Source organism: Drosophila ananassae, chromosome 2L, assembly GCF_017639315.1.
Source record: "Drosophila ananassae strain 14024-0371.13 chromosome 2L, ASM1763931v2, whole genome shotgun sequence".
NCBI classification, from domain to species: domain Eukaryota; kingdom Metazoa; phylum Arthropoda; class Insecta; order Diptera; family Drosophilidae; genus Drosophila; species Drosophila ananassae.
Genome location: NC_057927.1, coordinates 6,540,776 through 6,567,712, shown reverse-complemented (window position 1 = coordinate 6,567,712; position 26,937 = coordinate 6,540,776). Strand labels below are relative to the sequence as shown.

General features: G+C 41.3%; 1 protein-coding gene and 1 long non-coding RNA gene across 6 annotated transcripts; one reads left to right on the top strand and one right to left on the bottom strand.

Moving 5' to 3' along the window:
• The first annotated feature begins 2 nt into the window (after positions 1-2).
• LOC6499922 (synaptic functional regulator FMR1) lies at positions 3-7,703 on the top strand. Of its 3 annotated transcripts, none has more exons than XM_032451300.2 (12): positions 3-21; positions 135-281; positions 365-653; positions 1,780-1,829; positions 3,183-3,506; positions 3,568-3,733; positions 3,793-3,860; positions 3,951-4,260; positions 4,310-4,441; positions 4,505-5,018; positions 5,748-5,822; positions 5,880-7,703. In XM_032451300.2, the coding sequence occupies exons 3-12, from the start codon at positions 603-605 to the stop codon at positions 6,311-6,313; spliced, it is 2,124 nt and encodes a 707-aa protein (XP_032307191.1). In that variant the 5' UTR covers positions 3-21; positions 135-281; positions 365-602; the 3' UTR covers positions 6,314-7,703. The 3 variants fall into 3 exon arrangements, with proteins under 3 accessions (XP_032307191.1, XP_032307190.1, XP_032307194.1); XM_032451299.2 differs by having other exon boundaries at positions 4-21; positions 3,951-4,251; XM_032451303.2 differs by lacking the exons at positions 3-21; positions 135-281; positions 5,748-5,822; positions 5,880-7,703 and adding an exon at positions 5,089-5,280 and having other exon boundaries at positions 454-653.
• A 566-nt stretch (positions 7,704-8,269) lies between these two features.
• On the bottom strand, positions 8,270-25,631 carry LOC6508027. 3 transcript variants are annotated; one of them, XR_006506951.1, is made up of 3 exons: positions 23,959-25,620; positions 8,773-20,607; positions 8,270-8,464 (listed from the first exon to the last, which is right to left on the bottom strand). It is a non-coding gene; the product is annotated as an uncharacterized LOC6508027 (long non-coding RNA). The 3 variants fall into 3 exon arrangements; XR_004310144.2 differs by lacking the exon at positions 8,270-8,464 and having other exon boundaries at positions 9,336-20,607; positions 23,959-25,631; XR_004310145.2 differs by lacking the exon at positions 8,270-8,464 and having other exon boundaries at positions 9,336-20,607; positions 25,023-25,631.
• Between the last annotated feature and the right edge of the window lie 1,306 nt (positions 25,632-26,937).

The following is a 26,937-nucleotide window of genomic DNA, read 5'->3' as shown; positions in this document are numbered from 1 at the left end:
GCCGCTGCTCCGCTGTCCGTCGTATGTCAATAATATGTATATTCTCTAAAAAAAAACACCCAATTTCTTCTCCCCCAACAATCTCAAGTTTGTATTGTTGTTTATCGTTTTTTTTTTTGAATTTTCATTTTCAGGAAACTGAAAATATTCGAAAAGGAAGCAACAGAAGCAGAAGTAGAAGCAGCGGCAAGCAAAAGACTGATTACCGATTACAACGTAGCAGCAAGGACTTCTAAAGCAGACACTCGAGGACGCGGATTAAGAGACCACTGCACCAAACTGTGGGTTGCCCTTCTCCACTGGGCCTTTATAGACAAGAAAATATAGGAATCTCCCCTTTTAATGTCATTTCTGTCATCGGTAGGAAAGGAATATACAAACACACACACTCGGCGGAGAGCAAACTGGTATCGGCGGCGGGGATAAGTAGTCGGGAGTTGAGTGCTGGGCAGCAGCAGCAGCAGCATCAGGATCAGCCGGAGCAGGCAGCAGTGGTAACCAGGAGTAGCAGGAGCAGCAGGATCAGCAGCATCACTACCACCACCAACAACAAACCACCATCAACAGCAGCTAGGAAACTAGGAGGCACAATAGCCAGCAACATGGAAGATCTTCTGGTGGAAGTCCGGCTCGACAATGGAGCCTACTACAAGGTGAGCCTGATGGAGGAGGGGGGGCTGAGCAGCTAAAGGGGAACAGAAGACAGAAAAGCCAAGGGGGAGTTTGGGGCCAGCTGCGCCTCAGTTTCTAATTTCGTGGATTTTCAGCTTTCTTTCTATAAATAACTGCAACATTTTGAGTGGAGTCTCGACATCATCACCATCGCACACTAATACCTATGCAAATGTGCCCCAACACCACCACCAACGCACTGCGACGCCAACACCTCAGTCGGCAGCGCTGTCTACGTTGTGGGGGTGTTGACGTCGCCGTCGTCGTAAGCGTCGGCGTTTAGTTAGTTGTATTTGTTGTTTAGGTGATTTCCCTTTCTAAATTTTTGATTTTGAATGCTTCTAAGCCGATTATGGGCTCTATAATGCATTAAATAGTTGGCTTAAAATGTGCGTGCTCTGTTGCTAAAATATAGAGCTGCTAATGGTTGCATTTTTTTTTTTTTTTTTTTCATATTTTATACAAATTGCTGGCGGCGAAGAGGCGCTGTCGTGTAACGTAAAGCCCTGAGATTGTGGAAATGCGGGAATTCGACGTATTTAGGGTTTAGTTTCATGAATTCCTAACAGATGAGGTGGCTACCAAAACTCTATATGGCAAGCCAAGTAATATTTTTCTTTAAAAATCTCTCCATTTAATTAATGAAACTAGCTGGCAGACTGATAAGTAGCTAAAAACATTCTGCAACAAACCAAATGCATTAAATAAACAGCACATGCTAGTGTCTAGTGAATGGAGGGGGGCTACCATTCAAAGAGCTTCTCCCCGTGATGATTCAGCAGCTCTGGGCTGTTTGCATTTTGGATAAGGTTCCTCATGAGTTTGCTTATCAGGAATATATAGAGTTTCCCCGCTCGGCGATGGCGATGGCAGTTCTCGATTTCACATTGTTGGGCTGAGGTGTGGGGCAATCATAAAAATATAAATTATATATATGCGCTTAGCTGAGAGTTGAGGAATGAGGTATATCATAGGCAAAAAGCCACATTAATGACACACATTTTTCTCTTTCTTTTTCTTTTTTTTCCGCTCTTGGTCGCCCTGTCAATGTTCTTGTATTTCCTCCTCCTGTGCTGCCAACAACAAAAATATCTACAACAACAACAGGGCCAGGTGACAGCTGTCGGAGATGATGGCATCTTTGTGGATGTGGACGGGTAAGTTTTTTTTGTGAAAAGAAACAAATCTGCGAACAGGACAACCAACAGCAACAACTTCATGCATCCTAACAACAAATCTTGTAAAATGTATTTTCTAACTAATTTGCAACAATTAGTAGAAGCATAGCAACAACAACAACAACAACCATCGAGACGCGTCGTCTTCTTGGCATCGAAATTAGAAATTAGAGATGCTGGGCACGCATCATTTATTCCGCCCCTCCTTCTATCCATCCTCAAATGTTTAATTTGGCGCAATTTGTTAAACGCCACTGCAGCAAAAATTAAAAAAAGACAAAAAAAATCTGCTGACTAGCTGACTGACGAACTGACCATTCCGATCCAAGACTGTCCACCACCCATCTACCCAAAGGCAATCATTTTTACATACAGTAGGTTAGGTTGTTGGGGCGACTGGCCGCCAAGGGGGTGGCCCCTTAAAGCTGTCAAGTGCGAACGACAAATGCCACTAAGCAGCAGCGGCAGCAGCAGCAGCGGCCAGCGTCAAAGGCGCGGCTATTTTTAATTTGCGGAAAGAAACCATTTATATTTTATTTATTTATTTTTCAACTAGTCTATGATGCTGCTATTGAGAGGCTTGTAACTAGAATTGTTTTAACTTTTTAATTTAAAAATAAAATGTAGAAAAATCTCAACTTTATTGCCCAGCAACAGATGAGAAATTTATCTTCCCATTTTCCAATTTTAATTGCTATATCAGTCTTTGATTTATGAATCTCTCAGGCAGCTCTCTTCCAATTTCTATCTAAAAACCATAATTTTTTTATTTTAATTTTATGATTTAATAAAAAGGGTATTATTTTGTCGTTCTGTGAGGCTCTCACTCCATTTATTTTTTATTTTTGTTTTTTCATTTATTTTGGTGCCTGCTGCTGCATTTCTTGTGACATTTTTGGAACGAAAGTTGCTCGTCTTCTGATTTAATTTTGTTGTCTTCCATCGCTCGCAAACAAGAGATCTCTGCTTGAGCTGAGCAGCTGGATCTAATTTTAGTTGCAACACTATTTTCACTCTCCGACTGACTGTCCGACTGTGTTTTGTGGCATTTCCGATCTATGTTTTGGGATAAGATTGGGATTGGGATTCGGGAATCGGGAATGAGCATGTGGCACCCCCACAGTGGTTGTTGTTGCTTGGCCTACTGCCAGAAAAGGAGCAGCAGCGGCTGCTGCATCTGCAGCTGCTGATTATCTGCCTCTGGCACTGCCACTGCCTCGGCTGCTCGGCGTTGGCAAACACCTGTCCGTGGACTTTCTCGTAATTTTTGTGCAAATGCCCTCGTAATTAATTGAGTTTCCTTTCTCTGTAAATGCGTGGTCATTGTTGCAGCGTGCCCGAGGTGTTGAAATATCCATTTGGGAACGTCCGCCTGCCGCCCGAGGAAGCTGTCGATGTGACGGCCCCCACCTTTGAGGAGGGCATGGAGGTTGAGGTGTTTACGCGCACAAACGAGCGCGAGACCTGCGGCTGGTGGGTGGCCATCATCAAAATGCTCAAAGCGGACATCTGTGCGGTGGCCTACATCGGCTTTGAGACTCCCTACACCGAAATCTGCGAACTGGGCCGCCTGCGCGCCAAGAACTCAAATCCGCCAATTACAGCCAAGTCTTTCTACCAGTTCACGCTGCCTGTTCCCGAAGAGTTGCGCGAAGAGTAAGTATTTTTTCTCTAGTTTACAGAATTATATTGTAATTTTTCATGAAACCATCAACAGAGCTCAGAAGGATGGCATTCACAAGGAGTTTCAGCGCAGGATCGATGCCGGCGTCTGCAACTACAGTCGCGAACTGGACGCCCTGATCGTCATCTCCAAGTGGGAGCACACTCAGAAGCGTGCCAGCATGCTCAAGGATATGCATTTTCGTAATCTCTCACAGAAGGTAAACTCTTAAATGAATAATATTTTGTTTTATATTGATTTTTATTTATTTTAAATCAGGTTATGCTGTTGAAAAGGACTGAAGAGGCTGCTCGCCAGCTGGAAACGACTAAACTGATGAGTCGTGGGTATGTATACTCCATATAGTTGCTATAAAATGTTATATATTTATTAGATCTGTAAGAATCATTATTAAAAATACAATATATTTTTTACAGAAACTATGTTGAAGAGTTCCGTGTGCGCGAAGATCTCATGGGCTTGGCCATTGGGTCGCATGGCTCGAATATACAGGCGGCACGCACGCTGGTCGGCGTCACAAACATCGAGCTGGAGGAGAAGACTTGCACATTTAAGATCAGTGGCGAGACTGAGGAGTCGGTGCAGCGCGCCCGCGCCATGCTTGAATATGCCGAGGAGTTCTTCCAGGTGCCCAGGGAGCTGGTGGGCAAAGTGATTGGCAAGAATGGCCGCATCATACAGGAGATTGTTGACAAAAGTGGCGTGTTTCGAATCAAGGTGAGTGCTGTGAGTATTGTGCATTATGATCGGACCCGTTCTAATCTTTACCGGTCAGATCGCTGGCGACGACGAGCAGGATCAGAATATACCGCGTGAGCTGGCACACGTACCCTTTGTGTTCATTGGCACCGTGGAGAGTATTGCGAATGCCAAAGTCTTGCTGGAGTACCATCTATCGCATCTGAAGGTGAGTTTGAAGATGAATCTTTCTTTGAAATATTACTAAAATTATGGATATTTGGATGTGTAGGAAGTGGAGCAGCTGCGTCAGGAGAAGATGGAGATTGACCAGCAGCTTCGTGCCATTCAGGAATCCTCCATGGGCTCCACACAGAGCTTCCCCGTGACGCGGCGCTCCGAGCGCGGCTACAGCAGCGACATCGAGTCTGTGCGTTCCATGCGCGGCGGTGGCGGTCGCGGTGGTGGGCGCGGCGGACGTGGTCGCGGTGGCGGCGGCCCCGGTGGTGGTAACGGCCTCAACCAGCGCTACCACAACAATCGGCGCGACGATGATGACTACAACTCCCGCGGCGACCACCAGCGAGACCAGCAGCAGCGTGGATACAACAATGACCGCGGTAGCGGCGACAACAACACCACTGGTAGCAACTATCGCGGTGGTGGTGGTGCGGGCAACAACCGACGCGGCGGCATCAACCGCCGGCCGCCACGCAATGACCAGCAGAACGGCCGGGACTATCAGCACCACAACCACAACAACGATGAGGTGCGAGAGACCCGTGAAGTGAGCAGCGTGGAGCGAGGTGAGTCCAGTGAAGCACTTGGCCCAATTAACCAATTAGTTCAATCAATTTATCTCGCGCGCAAAACAAGATACAAAGTGAATACTTGATACCCTGGTTAATGGACTTTGGTGGGGCAGGAAACCCAGAATCGAATCCAATCCAATCCAATCCGTACAGCAAGAGTTCAACGTTCATTTGTTCAAAGATCTAAAGAAATGTATTATCATTTGAAATTTTTATTATTTTGGTATCTGAATTTAAAAAAAAGAAAACAAACCTATGCATTTTAGACGTTAACAAATATACCAAACATTTTTACACTAAGAAAAAAAACAAATACTACCGTTTACAAGGATTATTACTCTGATGGATATTTTGTGTTGTGTTCTATGAGGACGGGTATTTATTAAGGTTAGGCTCCTTCACGGGTAACTTCCATAACTGTCTTCCAAAATTTGAACAGAAAAACACGACACATGAACTTCTAAAACTCCAAATTGAAAACTATTCTATACTATTTTATAATTTCATACTCTGGCAATAGAAACATTTAGTTTTTATTTGAAAATTTCACATTCTTTCGGCGTAAAACGGAGAAAGAGAATCAGAATCAGAATCAGAGTTATGGAAGTTCAAGTGTGTTGGATGTGAGGAATGTTTGAATGATGGTGTTGGATCCATGGTAAATTGATTGCATTTCTTAATTAATAATTAAGACTAAACGGGATTAACTCTTGCTTTCCACAGCGGACAGTAACTCGTCGTACGAGGGCAGCTCCCGGAGGCGCAGAAGGCAGAAGAACAACAATGGCCCAAGTAACAGTGAGTAGAAGCTTCTTTCCTGGCCATTCTCAACTTACCTTTCGTTTTCTTTTCCAGCAAACGGTGCTGTGGCCAATAACAACAATAAACCCCAGTCGCAGCAGCAGCAGCAGCAGCCACAACAGCAACAGCAACAGCCATCTGCGCCCGGAAACAAGGCGGCGGTGAACGCTAGCGATGCCAGCAAACAGAATAGTGGCAATGCGAATGCCGTGAGCGGTGCGAACAAGTCGAAGGACTCGTCGCGCAACGGTGATAAGCAGCAGGCGGCTCCTCAGCAGCAGCAGCAACAGCAGCAGCCGCAGCAAACACCGCAGCCACAGTCTCAGCAGCCACAGCAAGCGCCACAGCAGCAGCAGCAGCAACAGCAACAGCCGAAACCGCGACGCAACAACAAGAATCGCAACAACCACACGGAGTCCGGTCAGCAGCAGCAGCAACAGCTGACGGAGAACGGGAAGAAAGAGGGCCTGGTCAATGGCACGTCCTAAGCACGCTCCAGCAGCAACTCATCAACTAACAAAATCAACAGGAAGAACAACAAGGAATGCACATCGTTCGCCGGAGTAACAACAACGTTGTATGCGTAGCAGGCAGATAAACAAAATATGCCATTGAATATCGCCGCCACATTACAGAACACACAATCACACACACACCTACACCGATTCAAACATCAACAGACACCCTACACTCAAACAAATTACTAGAAACCACAACATGAACAACAGAAACTAACAATTTGTTTGATGAATACGAGTAACTAAAAAAAAAAAGAACGATAAATTATAAAATACATGAAAAATGTAACAAATGTAAAAGCATATACTAACACCTCCATAAACACACACACTACATTACATACACACACCCACAACACACACTGTTCGAAATTTACACAAACAAAAACGCAAAAAAAAAAAAAAAGAAAAAGGAAAGAAATAAAAGAAATTTCATGCCTAGGCTTATAATTTCGATTGAAACTAAAACAAGCTTCAATAACAATCAAAATGAATTATATTTATGTATAAAACAAATTCAAAGGCAATTAGCAAGCAAATCGAACGAATTGAAGGGAAACATTGAATATGTAAACTACAACTTAAACTCTAATCCGGGCAATTAGCGTAGTTTTCAAATGAAAGAAAAATCTAAAACTAAAAAAAAAAAGAATATAAAAAAATACCGACGAAACGGCGCTTTTAAAGCGCCGACAAGTCGACTTGAAAAGTTTCTAGTTATATGCATATTATAATAAAAGAAAACAATATAATTGCATTTTTTGTTTTGGTTAAATAATTTTAATGAAGTCCATCGAGGTTTTGTGTATAATTCGAGCATCCAACAACTTAATGGCCAAGCAAGCAGTTTTTCATTAATTTTCAATAATTATTTTTGTATTATTATTGTTTAGTTTACGATCGCAAATGCCATGGCTCTATTGGAAGTTGCATTCAAAAACTGACAAACTAAACGAAGGCGTTTGAGTTCAAAAGCCAAGGCGAACAACTTTATATATGTTTGACTTTGGCTTTTGCAGCGTTATATTGTTTAATTTGTTTTGTTGGAACAACATGGAAATCCTCTCTTATTTTTATAATGTTGTATTTATTTACTATTATAAATAACACATCCTCATCTAAACACACATACTACTCTCATCTGCACACTCCATGAAAACATCAACCCATTTTACATGCTCGCTCATAAAAGAAAAAGAAACGTATTGAATTTGATTTTGTTTTATAATTATATAATTTAATTCGCCCAGACCTAAATCGCGTATACTAACTTAGGCCTCTATTAAATACTCTTAAATTATTTAAAACACGCAGCGCCGAACATAAAAAACAACACAAACAACATGAAATGCGATAACATTTGAATTTATTCATAGTAGAAGCCCTAAAATAATTTGTATTAGTTCAAGATCACAGCGCAGTAAACGAGAAAAAAATAAATAAATAAATAATAAAATGTAAAGCCAGCATAAACCATTTAAGAAAAACACAGAAAGAAACAAAATGAGAACAATTCTTCTGACTTCTTTGGAAGAACAGTGTCGATAAGGTGTAAGAAAAGCAAACAAAACATTTTAAACATACATATAAAAAATGATATAATGATAAAGGTACCGATAATGATAAATCTAAATAAAAATAATGTTGTGTAATTCAAATTAAATAAATATAAAACAAAAAAATCTACAAAAATAATAAACTGAATAAAAAAGTGAACATAACGATATAAAATGAATAAGAGCAAAAACAATGTGCGATTTAAAATTATTATTTATATGAAGATGAAATTATAAAGAATAGAAATATAGAAAGTAAATTTTATTAATTTAAAATTTATATATATATAAAAAAGAAACCAACCTACAAATTATTGTTTTTCCTATTTTGATTGTTTTCAAGATTTTTATTCAAAAAGTTTAGTTTATACCTTAACTTAATTTATAATTAGTTGTATGAAATCTGAAAATATTCTTGGGTTTTGGAGGTTTCTGGGGTTAAATAGATATTGTTTTTCCGGTTCCAAGTTTATGTTTAAAGTCTTCCGCCATTTTGTTAATTAGCACAATGTCTCGTTACTCGCTAGATGTTCGCTTTTTTTTGCTCGTTACTTTGGGTCCTTATCTGAGAGATGAAAACAACGAATTTAAATAGGGAAATAACTCCTTATCCTTGATCTTAAGAATCCTAACAAAACCATCGGGATTCTGGGTAAGTTGCTCTAGCTTGTCGCGGCGGCAGTGAAGATAGTGGCTGTGAATTAATTGCCAACGAGCACCAGCTACACAACCAGCTAACCACACTGCCAAAGCGCATAGCCAATTGAGGTAACTGAATTATGAGACACTAATTTCATTAATTAATGAGTGATGGAAGTATTTAACTCTTACCAGTTAATTTTTGTTTAAATTTAAATATTTTTTAAGCCTCACCCTCTTGCGGATGTTTGGGTGCAACTCCAAGCGAGCTTTTTTTTTCGGCTAGGCGGGCGCCACCTTTTGGACGATGTTGGGGATTTTCCTCTATGCTGCTTTTTATGCTACGTTGCGTGCATGCGACGAAAGCTCTGTGGGGCAGCCTGCTGGGGGGTGGTTGGGGCAACAAGCACTCTGCCCCATCACTGCGCTGTAAAATATGCAATTAGCTTTTTTTTTTTTATAAAAAAACATTTTATTTTCAGTTACAAAGAATTTATGAGTTATTTCGGCCATCAGAATGTAAGCCCTCTCATCCTATTTTTCAGTATTCATTATTTTAATAGCCAATTATATTAATATATTAAAAAAATGAGGTAATAGCACTCCAATTATTGTATATATTTAAGCCGTTGTGGCTGGGTGGCCAATTACATGCTTGAATAATTAGAGCCACAGAGTTCAAGGTCGCCAGAAGCTTCACTTCGCGGCCTCAAGGTCTTGCAGCTCGTACTTTTTATTTAGTTCTGAGTGCACCCTTTCTATGCAACATTCCGGGGGTCAAATAAAACCACAAAACATATTTATTTCTTCATAGAAGACATTCGCATTTTATTATAAATTCTTTATTGAGGAACATTGGCTTACAATTATGGTATTCTTAGGACTAATCTCGTAAAGGTCTAATTGAATTAATAATCAGTTTTTTGAGAAATTATGTCAGTTGTTGCACAATCACAAAAATTGCATATATATATGTATATCGTTTGTTTATTCGCATTTTCTTGCATTCGGGAAGATTGTACGTTCTGGAATGTCGTACCAGATAGTGCATTTACAAGCTTCAGAATGTTTCAGTGCAAATGCACTCCTGACACGCAGCCCAAAACCTTCAAAGGATGCATTTTTCTCTCAGCGTTTATTATTATTTTCAAACTGAAACAAAAAACTGAAATTATCGCGGCGTAGGGTTTGAATTACTTCTTTCGTTGATCTTGCGATTATTATTGGATTTGAGAAAAGAAACCAAAACGAGGTGGGTAGCTGGGTGGGGTGAGGGATATCCAAAAAATTCAAATAAATCTCAAACACATGCAGAACAAAAGTGCGGTGAGTACAATGAACCAGAAACTGAACCCGGAGCGACTTTGTTAAAAAAAAACAAAAAAAAATGGAGGTGATAAGCAATCGCAGGTGCCAAGGTGCGCCGCGACGCTGATAATGATAAGCGGCCATTAGGCGCGCCGGCGGATCGATTTCGGGGCAAGAAAATATTGCTCGGACGGGGGGGAGACTGAAAAAGTGGGTCGATGCGGATCAGCGATTGCCTGATTGATCGGCGATCGGTTATACAAGTCATTTGTATGTCACCAAACTGCGATTTCATTTCATTTACGATTTCGCCATGTAAGTTGGCTAGAAATGCTAGCAAGGTGGCCTTTTTTGGGTTCTCCAACTTGGGGTAGATAAGATAAGATTCGTCGAATTTTAATCCAATAATACTAGTGGGAAAGAGAAAATTATCCAGCAGTTCCCAATGCTTTCTGGAGCAGAGATTCCTGCTAAATGCTGGGGCGCAGTTTCGGCCAATGCAGCCTTCAATTTCGACTTGCTTGGCTGCTTTTTGCATGACTCTCTAGGTGCGGCGCATAAGCACAAAATAAATCCAAAACGAGGCCAAAACATTGAGCAGGCATTAGGCTCAAACAAATGCCAACAAAAAATACAAAAATCGAAGCAAACACAAAGACAGAGATGCATGGAATCTGGACTGGAACTATTTTTTTGTTTTTTTTTTTGGACTGACAACACTGCGTATGCTTGATGTGTCATCTGGAGGGGGCCATTTCATATAGACTAAAATATCTGACAACTAATAAAAAGTTTTCAGCCTCTAGAAGCTCATACTGAGTAGCCATTTAATCTGCTATTTTGTATTTTTTTTTTTTTAAATCGCGTGCCAGCGTACAGTGTGTGTGTGTGTGTTCTAATTTCGAGAGAACAAGAGCTCGGCAATTAAATAAATTATTGTTCATTTGTGTCGCAATGTGTGTGCACGATTATACCCCACTATATACGAGTATGTGTGTTTGTAGGAGTGTTGTGTTTGCTCACTTAGGTGTATCGATAAAATGAAAAGCTAGCTCATGAGCTTAAAAAGCGTTAACTGAATAAAGAAACAAAATGCGTTTCCATGTGCCTGTCAAATGGGTTTCGGTTCTGTTTCCATGTGGGTTAAATGGGTTACATGCTCGACCTGACGGCTCGACGGTTTAACAAACAACAAAATTTCTAAAACGCCCCGAAAAAAATATTCTTCCCCCCTAGTCGGTCGGCCCTATCTTATGTCCGATTGCCCCGACCGGAGACCCCCCCTTTTTTGAGCTCTTTGCTCCTCTTTATGGCCCACTTAGTGGTTCAGTTATAATTTCATTAGGCAAATGCTGAGCATTTTTCATTAGCACTTCATGGGCCCTCCAGCCCCCTGCCCCCTCTCTTTCTTTGCGTTGTTGGCCAACACGTTTTACTTTTATCTGGGTCATAAAAGCTGCCACTGCCACTGCTACTGCCACTGCCGGCGCAGGCCAAGTTTCAAAGAAGTTGTCGTCACCGGAAGTGACCCGAAGTGTTGCAAAACCCAAAAACAGCGGTGCCATAATTCTACTTGAATAAATTACTGTTTTGGCCAGGCCAAGAAAAATATACATATACAAAATATATGTATTTTTTCATTTAAAAAGTGACTGTCAAAGTCAAAGTACTGCGAAAATGGGTAGTCTCGTCGTCTCCCAAAAAGAGAACGTCGGCTTCCCCTTTTTTTTTCAACTCGATGGGTCGCATGATCGGCCACACAAACACGCACACCGACTGTGGCACCTATTATCTGCTAAATACACACCCATACAGGGGCAGAGTGCCACAACCACAACAACAACAACAGTGCTAACAACACATGAGCAAACGCACGCGCGCACACGCAACAAGCCTAAAGAACGCTCGGCAAACGCTGCGTATACGTAATCACAGACGCGGAATGCTTGATATTTTGAATCTTTATCTCTAGACGGAGAACAACAACAGCCCAGACACTTCCAAAAAATACAAAAAAAAAAAGAGGCACCAGGACTGACTGGCTGGTTGAATTTTATGAATGATTTTGAGATTTTTGGGAGGTTTTTTTCGTCAGCTTTTCTGGGAAATTTCATTAGCCTGCTGGCCTGGCCTGGCAACAGCGATTAGATTCATTAGCTGGAAGTAAGAAATTCCATAAATTTATCTCTCTCTCCGGCTATTTCGCTTTCCGTCACCATTTACGTGGCTGCCCCAGCGGCTCTGTTATTTATAAATAACAGAGGCCCAACAATTGACGCAGCTAACTAATGACGAACGATGTTGAGGCATAAAAGTGTTTTTTTTTTCGCTTTTTTCTGCTAGTTCTGGTGGTCTAAGTTGTTGCTGTTTTTTATGGCAATTTTGTCTAAAATTAAAAAGAACAAACCGAACAGAGTCAGGCGTTGAAAGCGTGATACCTTATGAAGATCATCATAAAGATTCAGAACTGGAGGCCTAACCAAAACAAGTACCTATTATACATCTGCTTACGTAGTTCGTAGAAGAATATCTAATAGTTTCGACACACTTTGAGACTATTTTCCGAAGAACACCAAACTGGCAGGACATTGAAAAGGAGGTGGTGGCATGAAGATTTGTTGGCAAGTCAAGACTCAGTTGGTTGGTTGACCCAAATTGTTAAAGGCCTCAGGCCATGTCTATCGAATCGGCCACGTATCGTGTCATGTAGTTCTGGGGGCTGGGGCCTTCTGGGGTGATGTAATAAGTGGCAGTGGCATAGTGGCGGGGCAGCCAACTGACACACGACGAGTGTGCATTGAATTTGCACCACAAAAGGTGCCGAAGAGGTGGATAATGGATGAGTTATGCAGTCGGCCATAAATTTCTCATCAAAGTGCCTTTCTTAACCATATTTATAGAGGACTTTTCGGTTTTGCAGGGCAAACTAATAAATGTCAGCTTTCTGCCAAATAAATATAGATAAATTCTCTTTATGACTTTTTCACTTTTTTCTTTTTTTTTTTTTCATTTTCTGCTCATGTGGCATGGCAACATTTCACTTTTCATTTTACCCTGCAACTGGGAACTGGCAACTAGCAACTAGCAACTAGCAACCTGCCCCACACTCCATCCCTTGCATTGCATTTTGGCTCGAAGCCAAAGAGAATTTTTATTTTTGGCTCCTTGGCTAAGCTCGCAAACTGCAGCCAGGCTATGGCTGGTGCTGGTACTGGTGCTGGTGTATCCGATAGATACTTGTACTCTTGGGCCTTGCCAAAGTTATCTAGGTTGGCTATATACTATACACGAATACTATATATCCAAAGCAAACCTGACGGCAGACCGACAGACCCACTGTCCCGGCACGGCCTTTCTGAAAATCAATAACCGGAGGCACGAAACCCGCTACGGATTCCATCCAATTGTAATTATCGGAGGTGCCAAAAAAAAAAAAAACAACAATTTCAAACTAATCCAAACTGCAACTGCCAGGGGTTGGTTGTCCAATCTAAGCCCCCTACCCCCTGAATCCCTCCAAAAACGAAACTAGGTCATAACACTGACCCAATTTCCTTCTTTACATAACCAGCTGGGGCAGGAGTTGGGGGCCAGGGTGGGATTGACCTCCATTCGGAGTAGTTTGCAGGCTGCTGCACCAACCATCTCCTCACATATGACCTTGTGGTCCGGGCTGAAGGTCGATTTCTGGTACAAAAGAAAGCCGCAAGCATTCCATTTCATAACAAATTCAAAGAATCCGCCGTATCTACGTATATACTGAGCGATTTAAATGAAAATATTTCGAAAATTTGACGAAAATTTGTTGCCAGCCCATGCCTTGTGATTCATGCTGGGGGGGCTTTCAAAAAAGAATATCTGAATTCTTTGCCTGGCTTATCAACGAATGAAACAGTTTCTAGTCAACTGTGAAGTCCAAACTGAAGCTGACTAACTCAGCACTGCGTATATATATAATTTTGTATATAGAAGTGACTGGTCTGGGCAATGATCCATCACAAAAACGATGATGTCACTCTCGCTGATATCTGTTTAAAAAATGTGTTTACGTGTGTGCTTAATTTTTGTCTGCCGCCGGCTGCTGGTATCAGTTAAGGTCCAAAATCCAAATGCAAATTCAACAAAAAATCGCCGAATGCCAGGGCGACTGGATGTTTATAAAAAATGTATATAGAAACAAACAGGTTGCAGAATCCAGAGAGAAATTCTATAATACTTTTCAGAGCCCTTTTCAGTAAGCCTTTAAAGTGGCAACTTTTGGTTGCTAATTTATTTCGACTTTGCATCGAATCAATCAATGGGGATTTCAGCCATGAATCATTTAATATCGCCACTGAAATATTTTCATATCTGTCAGCTTCGAAATCTATAGCCTTTCTATAGCCAGAGAGACTATAGACTAGAGAGTCTCTGTTTGTGTTTGTTCTCGACTGTTTTCTGTGTCAAATGCATTTTTCAGTCATCCACCCACACCGCCCATTGGCCAGATGTGTGCGAGCCTCTATAGAGTGTCTCTATGAAAATTGAACGAAAAGTAAAACAACAAATATCGACCTCATAACAACATGCACTGCAGTATTGCAGTCTGCAGCAGTCACTTCATCCCACACACCCACACAACCTCACACACCTGGCTAGCTATACATACATATATCTATCTTGGCCTTATATAAAAAGTCTGTTCGTTATTTTTACACAAAATATTGCAATTTTGCTGTTACCCCCACACACACACACAGTCATATAGTCATATAGTCACACGGGCATACGGTACGTATACGTATTATTGCGAAAAACTGTGCAAGGTCAAGTGGTTACGTTTTGGTCAAGACTCTATTGTGTGAGTGAGTGCTGCTCTGTCTCTCAAATTGCAAGTGCGCCGTGTTCCGCCGATTTAATTGCCATTGCTTGAATTTTAGTTTTTTATTTTTTCCCAGTCGTTAAATCGTTTGCTTTTTTGTGCCTTTTAACTAAAACCGCTTTTAATTGGGAACTCCAGAGGTTTTTTTTTTGGCAAGATATCTTATATAAGATGAATATGAAACAGAACCGAAAGATGAAAGAAAATTTGGGTTACAAGCACCGAAACTGCAGCGAAACTAAATTTAAAACTCGGGGCGAGCGAGAGGCAAGATAGCAAGCACAGTGGCCGCTGATTGTTTAAAACAAATTGCCAGACTAGACACACAATACTGTGTGAGTGTGTGTGTGTGTGTGTGTGTGTGGGATAAACTATTTAACAATGTGCTCGTGTGTTTCTCTCCTCGCGAAAAAAAAAAAATTGTTCACATTGCACTGGCATTGTTTTATTTTTTGTGTTTTTTTTTGCTGTTGCAATTACAGGGTGCCTAGCTGGCAACCACATTGTTTTTGTTATTCTTGTTGTAGAGCTGCACTGGCAATTGCATAACGACAGCAACTGCAACTGCAACAAATTATACTGCAATTGCAATGGCAGATGTGCAGGCTATGGCACCGAACCGAACGGAACGGAACTGAACTTAACTGACGATATTACGTATACGCCACCGAAAAGTTTCAACTTGTTTTTGGCTTTATGCAATCAGCTGTTTAAGCTGAGCTTTAAAAAAATAGAGGGACAATAGTTAACGGGACTAATCAGCTGTTTTTTTGAAACTCCACAACCAAATCCAATAACAATCGCAATGAAAATCCAACGATCGATGCCTTCAGCTGCTGCTGCTGCTTCTGCTTCTGCTTGTGGGAGCTCCTTGCTTTGAACTGAACTCCTTCCTGGCCGCTCCTGACCGTGTGTGCTGTTGACTCGATGGGAAAATGAACACTGACGCTGGCCAACGGCAATTGGCCAACAGCAACCAAAGCAGCAGAAGGCTCTGCAGCAGCAGCAGCAGCAGCAGCAGTGGCAACAGCAGCGGTGGCAGCGGCAGCCACATCGACGTCGTCGACGACTGCAGTAGCGACGCAGCAGACTGCAGTTTGTTTTTGGCGTTTTCTTCTTGGCTTCGGTTATTGTAAAAGAAAACTGTTACATTTTTAGGCCAATTTCTTTTTGGCCAAAACGCGAAACGAAACGACGCGATGCGATGCGATGGGAGGCGACGCGAACCGACACCGACAATCGTAGTTGTTACATTGTAGTAGTAGTTGTTGTTGTTGTTTTTATTTTGATGGCCACGCGGACGTGAATGAAAGAAACTTGCAGCGCAGTGTACTTGTCAGTGAGCACTCGTGTGTGTGTATGTGTGTGTTAGTGTGTGCAAAGTGTGTGTTTAGGTGGCAAAGACGATCTAAGGTGAAATATACTAAATGCAGGGCGGAATTTTGTACGAAATTTATTTCTGTAACGCTGCAACTGCAGCTGCCACAACACACACACACACACACACTGTACTAATACACACAGAGAGCTCACACTTTTCAAACTTTTCATTTCGTTTCGCGTGTTAAGACTGAAAAGTCAAACTACTTTGGTCTAATGCTGAAGCGCAAGTGTCAGCTGCTCAAAAGTGTTCAAAAGCTAAAACTCAAAACCCCTGAGAGGCCAGCTGAGAGGCACAAGAGAGCGGCGAGAGAGCGGAAGCTTTCGTTCTCTCACTCACACTACCTCGAAATAAAGTGTAGGCTAACGGAAGCGACGAGCTTTTGCAGTTGCAGCACTAGCCATTTTTTTTTTCTTCTTCGCTTCTCTGCTACGGAGTGACGCAAATGTGGCGCAGAAACACAAAAAAACTATAGCAAGCTGTCGCTCTCTTTATCTATTGCTCTCGCTTCTGTCCCACCACCCCACCCCACCCAAATGGCAGCTCCCACGAATTTCCCATGTCAGTTGCAGTTTGCATTGGGCGTTAATGTTCAAGGTGATGTCGATATATCAGTGTGTGAGTGTAAGTATGAGTGTGAGTGTGCGCCCTGCCATGTGTCACAGTTTTTGTTTGTGTTTTTGGCCTGACCGAGCTGAGCTGAACTGAGCTGAGCTGAGAGATTCCACAATTATGCGAAATTATCGATCAAATTTTGTCTAAGGTCAACCTTAAATTGAAAATTCCTATCCCTCTTCCCATCGCTTAAGGCCAACAGCTGTTATCGCAATTGTTAATCTTGTCATGCGATAAATGCCGCATTTTACGGAATTTAATTTGTAGTTTAGGGATAATAGCAATTCAAATGAAATAAGTTATTGGAAGTATCTAACAATTCCTTATTTTTATCATCAACTCGTTTATAATTAAATTCCAAACCTACAAAAAAATCACTTCTAAATCCCCCTCGATTGCGTAATTCTAGCCTCTTGGCCATTGTCTAATATTTAAGTGCGAGTTTTTATCGCATTTGATGTTGTTTTATATCCGCTCTTACTATAATCGAAGCTAATTTCATCATAAAACTTGTCATGTGAGGTCACCAGGCCGCCGAGTCGGTCGCCAGTCGATGACTGCTATAATGGCTATAATTACCCGCTCAGTAAACTGTTTGACCAGCTGGAGGAGAAAATTGATTTGCACTAATAGTTAAGCCAAATAAAATTGATTTTTTTTATATATATGTGTATAGTATATATTGATTGCATAAGGCAAACTATATAATAGAATACTAGAACTTTGAAAATGCACATGTAGAAGAAATCCACTCGGGCAGAAAATCAATTTCATTTTCCTTGACCTCATGGGGGTAAAAAAAAAAGCAAAGAGACAAGGGACAGAGTGTCGGCAAAGGATAATTGACGGTCATTTGAAATGCAAAAGTGACAAAAGTTGGTGCAGAGCAGAGCACCCAGATACTAGATAGATGACTATCTAGCCAATTCGCTAGATAGACTTCCGCCAACCGCCGAACAACAGATTTGAGCCAAAAAAGTCAGAGCGAAACGAAAATAGAAAATGCCAAATGGCTTTCGTTTTGCAGCACCCCGAAGTGCACGCGATTCGGTGAAATTAAGAAACGAGTTGGAGGATACAAAATAAATATAAATCACAAAACAAAATCAATTTGCAGCATGAAAATCGTTTTAATTGTTTCTGCCAGCGAGATTTCTATCCACAAAAATTTCACTCATTACTGCTGCCGACATTCGGAATAATTAATGTTTTTTTTCAGAGCGTTTTCAGAGCGTTGCATTCGATGCGCCCATCATTGCACCTGTATCTGTATCTATGAGTTTGTGTCTGCGGGGGTGTTTAAGGAGAGAAGCGAATTTTCTAAGATAGATTCGAAAATGAAAAAAGAAATCGGAGCAAACCAAAGACGAGCGAGCAAACGAAAAACGAAATTAATTAAGTCTGAATGTGTAACAAGAAAATGCTGAATATAATCATATGCAATTTTTGTTTTCTCACTGATTATTCTCTAAAACGATTCTTAATTCTTAAGATTATTTTATTGATATTCCAATTTATCTTTTTTTCTTATAATTTTTTTTCTCTTTTTTTATTTTCATTTTTTTTTTTTGGGAGAAATGAAAGAAACTGAAGCTTATGGCTAAGAAAACTTATTTTTTAGTATGGCAAAATTAGGATCAAAACAGAAATGGTACAAAAAACAGGTAAACAAAATCAAGATCATTGATAAATTGGATTTGCAAAACAAATGAATAGAATTAATTTAGATATAGTATATATATATATATTTGATCCGGAAGAGCAAACTTGAAAAGCTGTTGGCCAGACTCACCCAAAGCCAGGTCCTTGATGTTGTTGCTGTTGTTGTTGTTGCTGTTGTTATCCTTGAAGTTGAAAGGATGCAAAACGGCCACTGGATACCACCAGCTGTGTTCACTTGCTTGCATTTCATTCAAAGCGAGCACAGGGTGTATCCCAGCAGCCGATGCACACAAATGAGCTTTTCGCGCGAAAGCTCAGCGCGGACAAGAACCACTTTCAGCCGCCCAACTCCCCATCAATGTTGCACTTGGGGAGTCTTTTCTGCAGGAAGTCTCTGCCATTTCACTTTCATTGCACTTTTGTTTTATTAACGTATTGTGATGAAATTCCTTTTCTGACAAATTAATTTAAATAATAAAAACTAATATTTTTTTTAACATTTCTAATTACCTATAAGAAATACTACTATTTTAATTCACTTTTCTGCACTTTTTAATAATTAAAAACTTCAGGAAACTCTCCGCTTCCCAAAACTGAACCTTTCTGGAAGATATCCGAAGTAATTTGGACTGCATCTCGTCCATTTTAATTCGGCTCCAACAGCTGCCAATCGACTTGTCTGCTGTTCTATATACTCCTGTCTATGTCGGCTGTCCATGTACACAGACCCCTATGTGTCTGTGTCCTTGCGTCGGTGTGTGTGTGTGTGTGTATCTGTGTGATAGAGCCAATGCTGCTGCCTACGCACATTGCTGCATGGGCGTGGAAAGGTCAAGGTGCAGGAAACAACAACATCAAGTTCTTGCATATATGTATGCTGTGTGTTTGTTTTTTCCACTCACACAGTGGGAGAGAGTTTTCATTTTGTCGAGGGTGTGTGTGTGTGTGGGTGCCAGGCTCAGCTGCTTAATTATTCAAATTTAATTGCCATATGCTGGCGTGCGTCACACATATATAATATTTTTTCAAAGTACACGGAATACACCCATATTTTCACGGGCCCTTTGTTGTTGTTGTTTTTTTTTCTTCTATGCTAATCAATTTTCCACACCTGATTTTGTTATTAACGCGCCTTTAAAATGAACTTGGCAGAAAACAAAACACCCACACACACACAGACGCGGACCCGGGTCGGGGATTACTAGGCGTATGCGTAATGGCTGACCTCATCGGCCGCCCGCTCGTCACCGAATAAACTGCGAAACTGGATTCAGGGAAGCTGCTGCTGCATCCTGCTGCCCAGCTGGAGCGGCCAGGTGTAGGCGACCCACGCCCCCTAATCTGTGCGCTCCCTCTTTTCACTGCCTCTTTTCCCTTTCTCTTATCCTCGCATCCCACTAAGTATGCAACAGTATCTGGAAGTTGGGAAAAAAGAAACAACAAAAAAGCAAACAGTTGGCTGGCGCCGACGGAGCTGCCGACCGAAGCAGCGACGCCGACTTAAGTCGCCCACGCAAAAGCTGTGCCGCCAAAAAAGCTCGGAGCACGCTCTGCTTTCATTTTGTTTTTGTTTCGTTTTCACATACCTGCTGCCATGTTCTCCGTCTCCAGTACTCTTACTCAGTTCTCTGCTCAGTCTCTCTCTGGTTTGCCGGTTGGCTGCGCTGTCGACGTCGCTGTTGGAAAGGGCAGCGGCGGCGACGGCGACGGCGGCAGTAAAAGTTTTCAAGTTCAAGTTGGTGGCAGAGTGCGCATGTCTGCGCCATATTTGTTTGCTCGCACATACTCTCACTCACCCACACACGCACACCCGCACACCCGCAGATGCAGTGTGAGGTATTGTGGTGCACTTTGCTTCGTTTGTTGTTCCGCCTCTTGCTTTTTGCTGTCGTCATGCAAAAAATCAACAAAATGGTACAGTGGCCCGCTTGCTGCTCTTCTTCTCCTTCGGGCATGTACAGTTATGTTTGCAAGAACAGTACTAGCTGGGATTAAGAATTTTATACTGTTATTTTAAGTAATTTTTTTAATCTAATTAAATTAGAAACCAATATTCTTTGTTTTTTTTTCATTTTTTTTTAGCCAGTATCTGTAGTGACTATTATTTTGCCCGCCACTGTAGGTGGGTGTGTGTGTTGGCCAAAACCATTTGACTTTCCCAGCTTAACGCCGCTGCCCGGCTCAGCTCAACTGAACTGAACTGTCGCTAATTAAATTTCCATGCTGACGCAGTTGGGCCACCCTAAAAATAAAGAAACAAACAGATTTTTTTGTTTAGAGTAGAGCATCGATGAAATCGCAATCGCATTCGCAACATCCAACATGCAGGCTAATATTATCGATTTCACAGCACCATACATTTGAGAGCGAGAGGCCCATCTAGCCCATCTATAAACAAATATTCCGATCTGCCATTCGTTTGCACATTTTATGAGGGAGAATGAATTTCGCTGAAATTTTGCACACAATCACAATTGGAATTCTCAAAAACTATGCCATTTATATAAGAAATTCTTACTATTTAGAATTAATGAGCTAAAAGATGTTTAGAATATTTCATTGAGGAATAAATAAAACAAATAAAATAGAATATTCAAGCCAGACCAAGTGTTTTGGCATACGTGTCGTATACGTGATTTTTTCTTCAAGTTATTCAAATAGCTGTTATAGAACTCTTAGCATGATATAATAAGAAATTACATTTAATAAACTAATTCTTATGTGTTTAGAACTGATTTTTCAGCTTGTTTCTATCTTTTGAGTCACCCTAGTGCACAAATCAGGGGAAAAAATAAATAGATTTTTATTTTGTAGCTCGGCCCCTCCCCTCCTAGTGCAATCGCCACCGCCTACTCAAGGTCTTTCTCGAGTGCATTGCACACAAAACAGCTGGTGCAACGAACTCACAGCTATGCAAAATGTGGGAAATGCACTTTAGTGCGCTATTCGGTCATAAAGCAATGTTCGCACTTGGCAGTGGAAAGTTTGCAAACAGATTTGACATATAAATATTACTTACAATGTACAAGTAATATTAAAAACATGCACTATTATATAGAGAGATGGATGTTTCAGTTGCTTACTGTAAGACTGGGAATCCATTAAGTAAGAACATGACGCTGGCGATTAATTAAATGGCCTTGGCGGGCTAACTGAAATTCTCGTTTCGCTTTAGCAGGTAGTTTGACCAGTCCATGGGGCAGGGCAGGGCAGAAGGGGGGCCAGGGCAGAACAGGGCAGGGCAGGGGGTGATTGCAGTCGCCACTCAACGTAATCATCAACATCAATTCAATTAAAGCTGAACGTGTGTACGTGTGTGAGTGAAAGATAATAAAATTGAAAGGCATAACGCATAGAGCAATAAGTGCGAATAAGTGTTGCAGAGAGAGAGGAAGAGAGAGGGGGAAAGCAGGCTAATGAATACCCTTTTAAAGGGTATTGAGAGATTATTTTGTAGAAAAAATCTTGATTTCTTCCATCAAGAGTATCTGAAAATCGTTCTAAATAAAATCTATCTTTTTTTTGTGCTTTTATCAGCTTGCCAGACTAAGATAGCTTTAGTGGCCAAAGGAGCAAGCGGGAAGGAGATATGTTTGACGCCGCTCCGTTTTGCTTTAATTTTCGTACTTTCCGCTTGTCTGGTTTCTGGCTTGGCTTTTGCTTCCTCTTTGTTTGACGCTGCTGCTCTCGATTCGATACACGTCTCGCTCTCGCAAATAAACGTGCCAAACGGGTTTGCGGCACACTCACACACACACACACACACACACAGAGGCAGGTACAGCACAGCACTATGGCAACACAACGCAAGTACCCTCACTCGCTCTCGTTTGCTACAACTAGTATCTTAACCTTGAACTTGAAACACACAAACACAGATACTCGCATACTCGCATACTCGCATAAACCGGAGAGCGAACCGACACACTGATGCTAACGCTCTGCCAGCGTCGACTCTCTCTCTGTCTTGACTCTCTCTCTCTCTCTGGGCACTGGGCACTTTTGGCTGCCATTTTTGAACCGAACTGCAGCTTACGCGATGCATACGTAATATGGTGAACACCTGGGTCGAGTCATCATTTTTGGTCTAACCTTATTTAGTCTCTGCTGGTTTCTCTTGTCTTCCCAATTCATCATCTTCCTTTGCGCCCAACATCCCCAATTTCAAGCCCCCCGCCACACACACACACACACACACACACATATATATGACGCCACTGAGCAATTAAAAATCTACACTGAAAATTATTTCAAATCTATAGATATTATTTTTATTATTTAAACTGGTTGTACAGAGAATTAAAAACAAATTTTAAGTTACAATTATTTTTCTAAAAATTTAAATGATTATTTCTCACAGTGCATCTGTGAAGATGACTTTTCCTGCCACAACCCCTTTCCCTGCTTCCGTGTAACGACGAGAGTGGGTTGTGGCGGAGATGGGGCGAGTGATGTGTTACGTAAACGAATTTCGAAATCACATTTACGAACACAGATTCAGATGCACACACACCACCCACCCTCGCCCACTTACTCACCGCCCCCCACCGCCCAACCTCGACCGCATCGATGAACTCGTATCTTGTGCAAATCTAAAACCCGAGTCAAGTTCAGATACAAAAATATCTCATTGTATCTGTAGGATGCAACTGTAGTTGTTGTGGTTTTCCATACGGTAGGTGAGATGGATGTGAGGTCGGAAAATTTGCACTTGGATCTTGATTGAGTGCATCACATAGCCATATTTAGTGTTCTATAGTGTTCTAGAGTTTACAATTTCACAGAATTGTTTACCGCACTCGGCCCGATCGTTTGTCCCCCCCAGATAATCTGATCCACACAGATACAGATACAGATAGAGATACAGTGGAAGTGCAATGGAAATGAATATTGAGGCTTTGATCTGTTTCGAACACGTGACACTGTCGGAAATCAACAGGCTGAGTAACAGGCCATAGAACTACTGATGTTTATCACTCAAGCGGTTCACTGAATTTCTAGATCGAAGATAGAAGTTTGAGATACTTTGGCATCCATCGCGTGTCCCAACCTCAAATTAGTTTCTAATTGCCGAGTGCCGAGTGAAGTCATAAACAAGTACAGAAGCTGCCAAACAAAATGGCAACACGCACTCTCACACACACACACACACACACACACTATTGAGAGACCATCTTTTCGGAGCAAAGTTCTACTTCTACATAAACGGAACTGTTTATAAGCGTTTTTTTTTTTTTTTTTATTATTTTTGTTTTTGCATTTGTTTTGTTTATTTTTGCGAATACGTAATTCGTTCTTGTGTTGGCTTAATTCGCGTTGTTTATGTTATAAATAAATTTTTATATTTCTGCAAATTCCGTGCAAGAAAAACAAATGTGTGACTGTGGCAGGGACTGGAGGCAGAAGCAGATGCTATAGCATATAGCGAGAGTGTATTTTTGCGAAACTTTGCTTTTAGCAATTGTTGACTGTATTTTCCGCAATCACAAAGGTTTCGACAGAAAAAAAAATAAGGGTGGTGTGGGTTGGCGAGGCCTGCCTTTGATGACGCCGTCGAAAAATTGTTAACTACGACGCAATTTAGTTTACTCACATTCTGCTGCTTTCGGCTTTCGGCCACATTTCTCTTCGCTTTTTGTTTCAGTTCACACTTTTTGTTATGCACTTTTTTCTTTAGCTTTTTTTTTGTCAAAAAACGGCGTCACAGGATGTCCTTAAAGCCTTAAAGCTCTGCTCTCAAACTTAAATCCAAGCGAACGCGATTTTGGCTATTATTATTATTTATTATTTTATTTTCTATTTGAACGGAAAAAAGACGAATGTGATCGGTTGAAGGTGCCGCTGTTCAATGCCGTTGATTTTTCGTCAGCATGGAAAGTTCTGGCTCTGCCGCAGCGCAGCTGCTGCGCTGGCAGCGTCGAAGCCGGCAGAATTTCTATCTTCTATCGAAAGAGCTACCTACTGCTCTTTCTCTTACTCTCTTTCTCTCTGTCACCCTCGCCATGGCTCTCCGATGTACAAATGCTTCATCAAGTTTTTCGATTCTTCCTGTTCCTGTTTCTTGTGTCTGCTTTTTGGCTATTCTTCCAGTTGCTCTCTTTGAGTTTTGTTGTTGTATTGGTTGCCCTACTGCCCCACACCCACACACCTCTCGCAACAGCCACATGTGACGCTCTCCCCAATGGCCTTCAAAATTATCGGCCGTCTCCTTTTCTTCGGGGCTCTCTCTCTCTCTCGCTCATTTTGTTGCTTCCTCTACCATTCTTTCATTCATTATTCCCCGCCAGTGCCGCCCCTTCACATCCCTGCAATACATTTGTATCTGTATCTCTAGCTGCGCACTTTTTATCTATGGATGTTTGTGTGTGTTTGGCTATTTGGGATGGGATGGCATGGGATGGGATGGGAACTCACTTTTGCTTTTTGCGGATTCCTGTTTATTTTGCGACGTTTATTCTAGCTGTGACAAAACAAACCGCGGAAAAAACAATTTCAAAGGCCGGGGGATCCCTATCCCTTGATCCTGCCTCCCCTCAAAAGGAGCTTTCTAGAGCTTTTCGAACTATAAAGTCATTTTTCGTCTGATTTTTTAAGAAATATTTTCCTAACAAATTCGACAAACATTTTCGAAAACCTCTTTCGAAATAATTTCATTACCTTTTGTTTAGGATCGGCCTATTATCCATGATGATCCTTGATATTCAGGACTTCAATTATTTGTTCACTCTTTTTTTGGTTTACTGTTTTATGTTTTTTAAATATTTTTATTCTTGTCACATTTTGAAAAACCTTTAAAGCTTAATTTCAAAATCCATTGCAATCTCGTTCTGTATTTTCACAATAGAATGCACTTGATTTACATTTGAATTGCTTTTGGGAGCTATAATTTCCATTTTTAATCAACTATTTTAACTTTTTTTTTATGTTTTTGTTTTATTTGACAAGCACTTTTGTAGAATTATTTTTCGCAATGGTTGAACACAATTAATTTGCAATTATTTGCCATTGTTATTGGTTTTGTTTGTTGTTTGTTGATTTTCACAAATTCCACTTCCAGGTTGATGTCATTTGCGTGCCTAATTTTGATCAAATAATTGAGTTTTTTTCTTTCTGACATTATTATTTTGTTAGCGGGGCTTTGATTCTTGGGGCTTCGATTGGGGTGAAAATGGTGGCTGGGACTTGAGTGGCTGGGAATGGAGCGTTGTTGGCAGCTCGCCTGTCGCACTTTCAATGCCAACGCGCAGCCCAGCAGAAAATGGCAGAGCCGCCGTTTTCGGTTTCGCTGCTGAAAAGCCGAAAGCTTCCGAGCAGAAGAAACGAGCAAGTGCGGGAGAAAGGGGTGGTGGACCTGGGGGAGCCGTAGAATATAGAGAGTGGGCCCAGAAGACAGGGTCCTGCCTCTGCAGCTACACATATGTATGTGTGTGTGTGTGCGTGGAAAGGAGCCAGAAGATATAGCCAAAAAATGAGTGCGAGGAGCTCGGCTCAGGTTCAAGGATGTTATGTAATGGAGCAAGGAGAGAGTGAAGTAGGTGATAGAAAGAGAGCGAGTAGCTCTCCCCCAGTAACTGCCACCAATACATCTTTATGCGATCCCCATTTGCTATTTCTTTTTTGCTCTCTCTGTCCCTTTCGGCATGTTTCTTTCTCGTTCCCTTAACTTGCAGTTTAAGTTATGCATTTACAGTGAAGACTGGCTAAAGAATCTCTAAAAATATTTTTAGAAAAAAAAAGAATATTTTTTGCTGAGTCTTAGATCTCCTAACTCTACCGTAGGAGAGGTAATTCTTCAGTATATCCCCTAAGCAGAGGCTTCACTGTATGTGCACTTGGTCCGCTGTGTATCTGCTGGGTCTAAGCTTTTCGGTTCGTGTTCTGGGCCTGGGCCTGGGCCTGGGTCTGGGCAGCGAATTGTATATAATTAGCGCATTTATTGACTAACTGCCGCTTGCAACACAGAATGCTTGTAACAACAAACAACACACAGGCAATGGGATAGGATGGATGAAAAAACAAACATTGCTTGACTTACTGGCCCACCTAAGTATACAGGCTATTACTTCCTATATCCGGCATTATTTATCCACGCCATTGTCATACGATTTTCGATTGAAAAATGTGCGTGTGCTGCAATTTTCCACGGATTAAGGTAGATTTCTCGCCATCTCTTTCTAGTTATAGGGGGCACTCTTCCTCTCTCTCTCTCTCACACTGTCTCTCGGTTCGTTTCGATTTTAATTTCTTAATTGAATTTGTTTGGGGGCGAGAGGAAATAATGGCATACGTGTGTACTTGTGAGTGTTGTGTCTTCTGTTGTATGGGAGAGAACGCTGAACGTCCGCCATGTTTGTTTAATTGTTTAATTAAATTAAATGCCTTGACTGCAACGCCTGCATACCTCGGCACTTTGTATTGCACGGCAGAATCAGTTATTACCTATATACATTTTCGGTTACGGTTTCGGGTAAATATCTGTATAGATAGATACATATATTTATATATAAACTGCATATATCCCGACGAGGGTATATGCAACAGATGTTATTGCATGTCGAGCTGGCACTTTCAT

Coding starts and splice junctions, on each gene's coding strand:
- LOC6499922 (XM_032451300.2), top strand. CDS start 603: ATGGAAGATCTTCTGGTGGAAGTCCGGCTCGACAATGGAGCCTACTAC. Junction 1,830..3,182: donor ATCTTTGTGGATGTGGACGG/GTAAGTTTTTTT, acceptor TCATTGTTGCAG/CGTGCCCGAGGTGTTGAAAT. Junction 4,442..4,504: donor ACCATCTATCGCATCTGAAG/GTGAGTTTGAAG, acceptor TTGGATGTGTAG/GAAGTGGAGCAGCTGCGTCA.